This window comes from Populus alba, chromosome 7 (assembly GCF_005239225.2).
Source record: "Populus alba chromosome 7, ASM523922v2, whole genome shotgun sequence".
Taxonomy (NCBI): domain Eukaryota; kingdom Viridiplantae; phylum Streptophyta; class Magnoliopsida; order Malpighiales; family Salicaceae; genus Populus; species Populus alba.
Genome location: NC_133290.1, coordinates 3,923,449 through 3,932,904, shown reverse-complemented (window position 1 = coordinate 3,932,904; position 9,456 = coordinate 3,923,449). Strand labels below are relative to the sequence as shown.

The 9,456-nt window shown below is 33.6% G+C and overlaps 2 protein-coding genes across 2 annotated transcripts; one reads left to right on the top strand and one right to left on the bottom strand.

Annotated features, from left to right (window-relative positions):
* Nucleotides 1-118: 118 nt before the first annotated feature.
* LOC118063294 (putative pentatricopeptide repeat-containing protein At3g47840) lies at nucleotides 119-3,887 on the top strand. The gene has a single exon (XM_035077308.2). The coding sequence runs from the start codon at nucleotides 624-626 to the stop codon at nucleotides 2,763-2,765; it is 2,142 nt and encodes a 713-aa protein (XP_034933199.1). The 5' UTR covers nucleotides 119-623; the 3' UTR covers nucleotides 2,766-3,887.
* Nucleotides 3,888-4,581: 694 nt separating this feature from the next.
* Nucleotides 4,582-7,551, bottom strand: LOC118063295 (lipid phosphate phosphatase epsilon 2, chloroplastic). The gene is made up of 4 exons (XM_035077309.2): nucleotides 7,004-7,551; nucleotides 6,018-6,243; nucleotides 5,405-5,478; nucleotides 4,582-4,994 (listed from the first exon to the last, which is right to left on the bottom strand). The coding sequence occupies exons 1-4, from the start codon at nucleotides 7,316-7,318 to the stop codon at nucleotides 4,770-4,772; spliced, it is 840 nt and encodes a 279-aa protein (XP_034933200.1). The 5' UTR covers nucleotides 7,319-7,551; the 3' UTR covers nucleotides 4,582-4,769.
* Nucleotides 7,552-9,456: the final 1,905 nt, after the last annotated feature.

The following is a 9,456-nucleotide window of genomic DNA, read 5'->3' as shown; positions in this document are numbered from 1 at the left end:
TGTTTTTTATTTATAAATATATTAAAATAATTATTTATATTTTTTAGATTATTTTTTATAACCGTATGTTAATATTTTTTAAAATATAAACAAATTAATGAAATACCGCTCACAAGAGATGAACATTGTTTTTTTTTAAAATATATTTATAAATGATTACGGTACTGTCTTTTCAGGAACGTAATGAAAGTTATTTTTTAAAATATATATATATATATATATATATATATATAATCAAAATCAGGAAGAGGTAATAACACAAAGTGTAGTTTTTAGTTGCTGTGAGGAGATCAAAGCAGTGATTTCTCCCACACATACAAGGCTCAGGGGCCTATCAAGTCTGAATACAAGTTAATTTGTACCCGCGAGTGCAGGTTCACTCTCGGAATTAAAGGAGTGAGAAGACGGCTCAAATCGGTTGTTAAAGATTTTATTTGTTTTTTAAAATTAATTTTTTTATATATTTTTAAATTATTTTAATATATTGATATTAAAAATAAATTTTAAAAAATAAAAAATATTATTTTAATACTATAATATCTGACGTTAAATATTAACTACTAGTAATTAAACGCGGGCTAGTCTGGTGCTTGGCACGGCTACTTCTTTTCCTTGAAAGAAACATGCTTCTCTCAGTCCGGTCTCATGTTAGAAGACTATGTGCAGTATCAACCATGGTTTGCACAGATTACAGATACCTCGTCGTCTCGTATCCAAAACCAGAAGCCTCACCCCCGAAAACCCAGATCGAAAATCACTTAAACATGCAAGAAATCAACTTAGTTTTGAAGAATCTAGTGAAAACAGGTCATTTAAACAATGCACGTCAACTGTTTGATAAAATGCTTCAAAGAGACGAAATTTCATGGACTACTATAATTTCTGGTTATGTCAATGGTATGAACACGACAGAAGCCTTGTCTTTGTTTTCTAAAATGTGGGTTGAGCCGGTTCTCCACATGGATCCCTTTATTCTTAGTCTTGCACTCAAAGCTTGTGGGCTTAATATGAGTGTGAGCTTTGGTGAGTCATTACATGGGTATTCGGTTAAAACTGATTTTGTTACCTCAGTTTTTGTAGGGAGTGCACTTGTGGATATGTACATGAAAATTGGTAAAGTTGAAGAAGGTTGTTTTGTGTTTAAAGAGATGCCTTTGAGGAATGTAGTATCTTGGACTGCTATCATAGCTGGGCTTGTTCGTGCCGGTTATAATAAGGAGGCTTTGGCTTATTTCTCTGATATGTGGATACAAAAGGTAGGGTGTGATACCTACACGTTTTCTAGTGCGTTAAAGGCATGTGCTGATTCTGGTGCTTTGAATTATGGGAGGGAGATTCATTGTCAAACATTGAAGAAAGGTTTTATTGTAGTGTCTTTTGTGGCTAACACTCTTGCTACAGTGTATAATAAGTGTGGGAAATTGGATTATGGTTTGCGGTTGTTTGAAAGCATGACACAAAGGGATGTGGTTTCGTGGACGACGATTATAATGTCGAATGTGCAGATAGGTCAGGAGGAAAATGCTATTAAAGCATTTAGAAGAATGCGAGAAACAGATGTAAGTCCTAATGAGTTCACTTTTGCAGCTGTCATTTCTGGTTGTGCTACTCTTGGAAGAATTGAATGGGGTGAACAATTGCATGCACATGTTATACGTCTAGGTCTAGTGGATTCTTTGTCTGTGGCCAATTCAATTATGGCCATGTATTCGAAATGCTGGCAGCTAGATTTGGCTTCAACTGTGTTTCAAGGGTTGTCTAGAAGAGATATTATTTCGTGGAGTACTATGATTTCAGGGTATGCTCAAGGGGGCTGTGGAGAAGAAGCATTTGATTATCTATCATGGATGAGAAGGGAAGGGCCAAGACCGAATGAGTTTGCTTTTGCAAGTGTGCTGAGTGTTTGTGGAAATATGGCAATTCTAGAGCAAGGGAAGCAACTCCATGCTCATGTCTTGTGCGTTGGATTAGAACAGAACACCATGGTACAAAGTGCTCTCATCAATATGTATTCAAAATGTGGGAGCATAAAGGAAGCTTCAAAAATATTTGACGAGGCAGAATATAATAATATTGTATCATGGACAGCCATGATTAATGGATATGCTGAACATGGATACAGCCAGGAAGCCATTGATTTGTTCAAGAAGCTTCCCAAGGTTGGATTGAGGCCAGATTCTGTGACCTTTATTGCGGTTCTTGCTGCGTGCAGTCATGCTGGACTGGTTGATCTTGGTTTCCACTACTTCAATTCTTTGAGCAAGGTCCACCAGATTTGTCCCTCAAAAGATCACTATGGATGCATGATTGATCTCCTATGCCGAGCTGGGCGATTAAATGATGCAGAGAGCATGATCCAAAGCATGCCATTTCAACGTGATGATGTTGTTTGGTCTACTCTTCTTAGAGCATGCAGAATCCATGGTGATGTGGATTGTGGAAAACGTGCAGCGGAAAAAATTCTTCAATTAGATCCAAATTGTGCAGTGACACACATTACCCTGGCTAACATGTATGCTGCCAAAGGAAAGTGGAAAGAAGCAGCAGAAGTGAGGAAGATGATGAAATCAAAGGGGGTAGTTAAGGAACCAGGATGGTCTTGGATTAAGGTTAAGGATCGAGTTTCTGCATTTGTGTCTGGTGATCGGACTCATCCAGAGGGTGAATATATATATGATGTGTTGGATTTACTAGCATCCCAAGCAGAAATGCGTATGCAGGAAATGGATTTTCTTCTTAATGAAGTTCAGGAATCTCAAAGGTGAACCATACTTCATTATAACAATGCAGATTTTATTGGTCTGTTAAATCATTTTAATCACTTCTTTAGGAGCTGCAGATCCTTAACAATGGCGAGGATGTTGCAGAGTGTTGATACAAATCAAAAACAATAAATGGAATCTGATTTTGTCTTCAAAAAGTAAATCAATTGAAGGATGAACTGAAGTAGAAGTGCAGAAAGCAGATGCATCTTGTTATGGGGTGGCATGTCCTGGGATTGCTATATTTTATGGCAGATTAAAGTTACAAATGATCCTGCTGCGAAACTGAACAGAAGCCATAAGTCGATCAACTGATAAAGTGGAATTTTATGCAGAAACTCCTGGAAATGATCCTGATTTCGGCACATAGCAGAGAGACCTAATTTTCAAATTCATCACTATCATTTCCTGCAGCTTAAAGCTTACAAATGAATCTGCCAAGCTGAAGAATAGTCATAGGCTGATCCACCAAAAATTGGGTCAGTGGAATATGAGGGCATGCTTCTATCATTTATACCTTGCACTTTAAGGGAAGGAGTCTTTCAATTTCAGAAAAATCCCATCTCCTGCCCATGATCTTGCGTGAAGAGTTTATTTGCATTCTGGACAAGAGCATTCCAGTTTCAATCCAACTGTTTCTGAAGGCCATGTTCTCATTTGCTGTGGACCTTGTGGTGATAACCTATCCCACCTAAAAGGGAAGATGGTAGTGTTACAACAGCAAATTGAAGGTTCAAAATGCTAACCTTCTTGTGGAACTAGTTTTTGTCGATGGTATTTTCCTTGACCCTTTTTGTCTAACAACATTAATATCAAGATGTCCCAAGTTTTCAAAGTAAATGTCCTTCCAGTACTCCAACAAGCTTTTGAAGTGAAACAAGAAGATTGATGTTATTGAATAAATGATGTGCAGGGTTTCCTGATCATTTTAAAATTTACAGCAGAGTAAGATCGTTGTGCGTGAAATTTCTTCAGAGCAATGTCAGGGAAACTATTCTAACACACGTGCACTTTAAAGTCTTATAGTGATTAATGAAATGGGAGGCTATGATTTGCTTTCTTTCCACTAGTCAGATTCAGATTTCATTTCATCTAAATCATGTGGAAAGTATTCATTTTTTTTAATAGTTCTTGGATGGTCACTGATTTTGCTTTAGATATTTTGAAGCACCTGTTCTTGATTATGTGCACAGTGCACTCCTTCGTGTTCAACTATGTCTACCAAAAAAAAAAAAAAATCTTTTTCCTCATGGGTGGTTAGATAATGCCAAACTCCGAGATGCCAAGACAAGTCAACATAACCCTAGTTCCAAAACAATTGAGGTCAGCCCTATGAATTCCTTTCATTCAAGCATCTCTCTTTTGAGTTGCTATCTATCCTTTTCCCGTCGAGATGGGAACTCTATTCTTCCTTTTCTTTTAGCCTCCGCTCTCTTTTTGTATTGAGACTGTTTAACAAGAACATCTTTGTTTTTTATTTTTATTTTTTTAAAAAAAAAAATTATTTATTTTTTACTTTAAATTAATTATTTTTTTAGTATTTTCAAATCATTTCTAGTTATTAAAAATAATTTAAAAAAATAAAAAAATTATTGTTTTACTACATTTCCAAATAAAAATCACTTCAAAAAATTATCAATATCACACTTATAAACACCTCTAAGTTGAAACAACATGGTGGTTATGCACATCAAGGATCTTTCCGCAAAACCTAGCTTAATAAAAAGTTGAAGGTGCAAAATCATGGTGAGTGGACGTTTTGTATAGTGTGTAGTAGCATACAAACACATCTAATATACTGAAAATAGAGAAAAAAAAATTGAAGAATAAAGCAACCTCTTTGCTTTCAAAGTTGGTTCATGAAGGTTCCTTCACTACAAGTGGACAACAGCATTGAAAGACTCTAAATTTTCTGCATAAAGCCCTATTTCAGGTTTTGATATTCTGATTTGCTCCGAATGAATTGCTTGTAAATTGTGTAATCATATTCAACTATTTAAAAATTCATCATTCATCTCTGAACCAATAACGGATAACATATACAAGAAAACCCAGGCAGGATGCAGCAGCTGCTATAATAACAATTATGCGAACCGGAAGAGAGGAAATAAATGCCTTAAGCACAAATGCATCCCATGACCAGAACCAAAAAATGGAGAAAATGAATCCTACAGCAGCACCAGCCGCAACTTGGCTGATTGTATGAAGTCCTTGTGAGACCCGCAACCATGTCTACAAAACAGATGATGATAGATAAAAATTAGAAATCTGTCCATTTTGGTTTATTTACTATGCTCCATCTCTTCTTTGACCAAGGCATTTCACTTGCTCAACCAATGGGGGTCATTACCACATAGATTTTATAAATTCTTACCAAATCATAGGCAAAAAGTTAAAAAATCTACAATTGTCATAAGCTCCAACCTCTATACCCTATTATTTGGTCTTTGAATGGCTTTGGAAAGCATACTAAGTACCTTGCACTAGTTCACAGGCTTCACATAATCAGCAGTGATTTTCCTAATTTGCAAGCCACTAGGTTTCTACATTGTTGATTGTTTTTTATGAACTCTAAAGTGAGACCAAATTTTTGTCACGTGCTGAATTTGACTGTATTATGAGGGGGTTAACATGATACTTACAAGATATGTGCCAAATGCCAGGATAAGTGCACCGAGGATCAATGAAAATCCATTCACTCCTAGCCATTCCACAACTGCAACAGCACACAGAACAAGCAATGCATGTCAGCAATGAAATCAGTACATTGACAATTCACCAAGGAGAATTCATTAAGACCAAAAACACAGACATGCAAAAAACATCTGTAACAGTAAGTAGCCACATCGTAAGAAGAGAGAGTATATAGATTACTGAAAGTCGCTCCATTTTGTAAGAGATGAGATTAGGCTCACGTTGATGGGGAGATAAGATATCATTTCATTTACTTCCCTTGTCACAACTACATAGATCTATTCTATGTCCTAAGAGAAAAGACTTGTTAACCAATCAATCATTAATTATCCAAGTATCTATACAAGCACATTCTACATGGCTTCCTGGTGTTATCTAAAACTGAGGTGAACTAACCCAGATCATCCTTTGTATTTGAGGAGAACAAAAATACGACACTGCATGCCATCATCATTGATGGAGTTATCATGAAGCTTCTTCAGTTAGATTTTGCAATTGCTGATCTAAAATAGTCAGTTGCATGATAAATAGCAAACATGTCAAGTAAAGAGGGGACCTTACCTGACAGAATAGCAAACACCACAGTGAAGAAGATGGATTGTCCATGTGAAGATGGCATCCCAGGGTCAGACCTCAATGTGGAATCGGGTCTCTCTTGGTTGAATATTCGTTTAAGGATTACAGAGAGGATTGAGTTTACAACGGACCCCAAAACAGCCCATATGGCTTCTGCATCATGCCTCCAAAGAATGACAGCACCGAATACAGCAGCTACAAGCCATTTGCTCTGTACCAACAACAAATGTACGACTAACATCATGAGGATTTGTTACATTCGAATGCCAAAATTCAAATACTGACAGAGGAATATTGCAGAATATGACAATAACAAAACAAATTGGAATGGCAGTGGTAGTCAAATGTGGTGCTAGATGCTTGAAATTATAAAAATAGCCACTTCCTTGAATTGAACCTCATATAAATATAACAAAGATATGAAGTAACATAAATCTGGTATACAGCAGCTATAGAGGATTCCTAATGCTAAACACCATCCAGCCAAGAAGATTTTGTAATAACTTCATGCCATGATTGCCAAAAAATTGCGTTCTCAATGCAAATGCTCCAGTAGAGAATTAGGAACAGGAACCAATCTTCCTTGAATTAATCACATCTTTCAATTGCAACATCAACTCCACAACTTCAGCTGTTTTGGGCACAAGTCTCACTTCAAACCAGACAAAAAAGGAAGTGCAATTTGTGTCCATTTTCACAAGTCTTGACCAATAAAGAAGGAAATGCAGACAGACAGTAACTGAAATTAGAAAGACAAGCAGATTGATCTTTGATTGTAATAGCCTTACATCAAATGCTGTTGAAAGTAACTAAATTTGATGCTTTCATTTCCAATTAGTCGACATGTTAAATCATAGTTACTATAAAAAAGACCCGTAAAATCAAGAAGAAGAAAAAAAAAAACACAACTTAGATTACAAAGAATAAAAGCACTAAAAATAGGCAACTAAAACAAAGAGAAAAACACAAACCAGGCGGTTGAGAGAGGCTTCAAGTCCATCAGCCAACAGCCCACTTTGAAACTCGTTAAGCCCATCAATAACAGCTTCTCGCTGAAACAACCCTGTACTTTCTTCACTGTCACTACCATTACCACCTCCAAAGGCAGACATTCTGACCAATTCAGTCATGTTCTTTGACAAAGCTTTATTCTTTGAACTAAAAAAATCAGATTTTGAAGCAGGAAACCGATGGAACGAGATGGGTTTCGCTTGATTAAGCTTAAAAGGACTAAAAAGCAAGGATTTGAAAGTGGGTTTGTGGAGAATAGCAGGAGTTGACATCATTTTTGTGAGAGATAATGGCAGAGAACCAGAGCTTGGAAGCAAACATAGTAGTGGAAGTAGAGAGGACCATTTCTTGGAATTTTATATTGCAGGATCAAGCAAGTAGTGTACATGTGGAATTTAAGATCTACTGGTTGTTAATAAATAGTTGGTTTGGGTATCTGTTTTCGGCCATGAATTGTCAGGTTTAGCATCCAAAGAGGATTTGTAGCCATGGATTTTCCAACAAGGGATTGAAATGCCTTTTTTTTTTTTTTTTTTTTTTTAATTTACTACTCTAATTAGTATGTGTTTTTGCAAAGATTAAATTAATTAGTGATTTTTCTTCTTGTTTTGTTATTTTTAAGATCACTATATTAAAATCGCTTAAAAACTTTAAAAAGGAAAATGCCAAATCAATAATTTTATAAGTTTAAGAACTTTTTTAAAAAAAATAAATACATTATGTGGATTTTTTTATTTATTTAAAATGTATTTTCATATTAGTTAACGGAGTAATTAAAGCTAAATCTCTTTTCAAACGATCTTTTATCATTGAATTCCATTTTTTTAAATGTATGATGAGAGAGCCATGCAATTATTTTGTATTAAATGAATTTAAGATCGTTATCAAATGTGAAAAAATAACTATGTTTTAATAGAAAAACATCATAAAAAATGAAAATAAGACTTTTTTTATTAAAAAATATCTTCACAAAAAAAGAGAATAAGGCTTTTTTATTTTAAAAATTAAGACACTAATTTTTTTATTGGACTTTTTCAATTTTAAAATACCAAAACAATGTGTTGTAATGTAAATAGATAACAATTGATAAATGTTGTTAAAAATGAAATATATAACTTTGGCATTCTTATTACAGATGCAATCAAATTAATTTTTGTTAAATTTATACTTAATTTTTTTTATCTTGATGGCTACTATTTTCTTTTTAATAAATAATAAATTATTTTTTTTATCTTTCTAAAAATAATAATTTAAAATATATCTCTTTTTTTCTCTTTTATAATCTATCGTTAGATTAAAGAGTATTGTGTATGATGCTAAAGATATCGTGTTCTGTGTTATCATGTACTTCGGTGGGGTTGACAACGTGTGATAATCTTGACTGGGGGCCACTATTATTTTACATGATTTAAAAAACATGGGTTATTAGGTTGTTAAAGGGTGTTTGCATGTATATTTACTGTTGTTTTTTAAAATTATTTTTTAATTATTTTTTATATTAGTATGATTAAAAAATATAAAATATTAATTTAAAAAAAATATTTTTTTTTTAAATACAACTCTTAAATCAACTTAAATACATTGTTTTTATTAAAATAATATTTGTGATTATATATATATATATATATAATTAGAGTTACTCGAACAAATTTAAATCAAGTTCAATCAAATCACTAAAAATTTAAAAGAATCAACAAAGTTGTGCAATGAGTTAATTATTCTTTTTACACATATTCTCTATGGGCAAGAAAAGTATGATTATGTTCTCTCGGGAGAAGAACAAGAAAGAAACTACTTGCTTTGAATCAAAATCCCTTTCGAAGACATGATGTTGAAAATCATATTCCATGCCAGAAGCACGCAGCTTTAAGCAGATTCCATGGAAACAATTTCCCAGCACTACACTACCCTTTTTTTGTCACCTTTTAGTCTTAATTGTTTATTTCTTCCTTTTCATGCTTCTGGGATAATGTAAATTATATAGAAAACACCTCTTATTATTAAAATTTTAACACAAAAAGAGAAGAAGAATAAAGCCAAGTTGGCAGAATTTATATGGAACAAAATGGAGCCCTTACATAAAACAAATCGCAATAAATTATAAAACTCAATTTTAAATCAATCAAATATTAAATGATAAAATTAAAAATAATTAATTAAAAAATATATAAATAAATTACCCGAGACAACTTAAGTTAACTTGTCAATCTTGTGACTCGGGTCATGAAACCAGTACAACCTTATAGAAAATAAATTAAAACAAATTCTGAAACTTAAATCTCAATCAAGCCGAGTTAACCTTCTACATCTGTAACCGGAGTATAAGACTTAGATAACCTCATAAAAATAAAATTAAAACAAATTATAAAACTCAATTCTTAAATCAACATGATATTAAAGGATAAAAAAAAAA

Excerpts from the sequence above, each read along its gene's own strand:
- LOC118063294 (XM_035077308.2), top strand. The coding sequence starts at position 624 with ATGCTTCTCTCAGTCCGGTCTCATGTTAGAAGACTATGTGCAGTATCA.
- LOC118063295 (XM_035077309.2), bottom strand. The coding sequence starts at position 7,318 with ATGATGTCAACTCCTGCTATTCTCCACAAACCCACTTTCAAATCCTTG. Across the intron at positions 5,479-6,017 it reads GGTGTTTGCTATTCTGTCAG|TTGTGGAATGGCTAGGAGTG; the intron begins GTAAGGTCCCCT and ends GTGCTGTTGCAG. Across the intron at positions 4,995-5,404 it reads TGGCATTTGGCACATATCTT|ACATGGTTGCGGGTCTCACA; the intron begins GTAAGTATCATG and ends TCTGTTTTGTAG.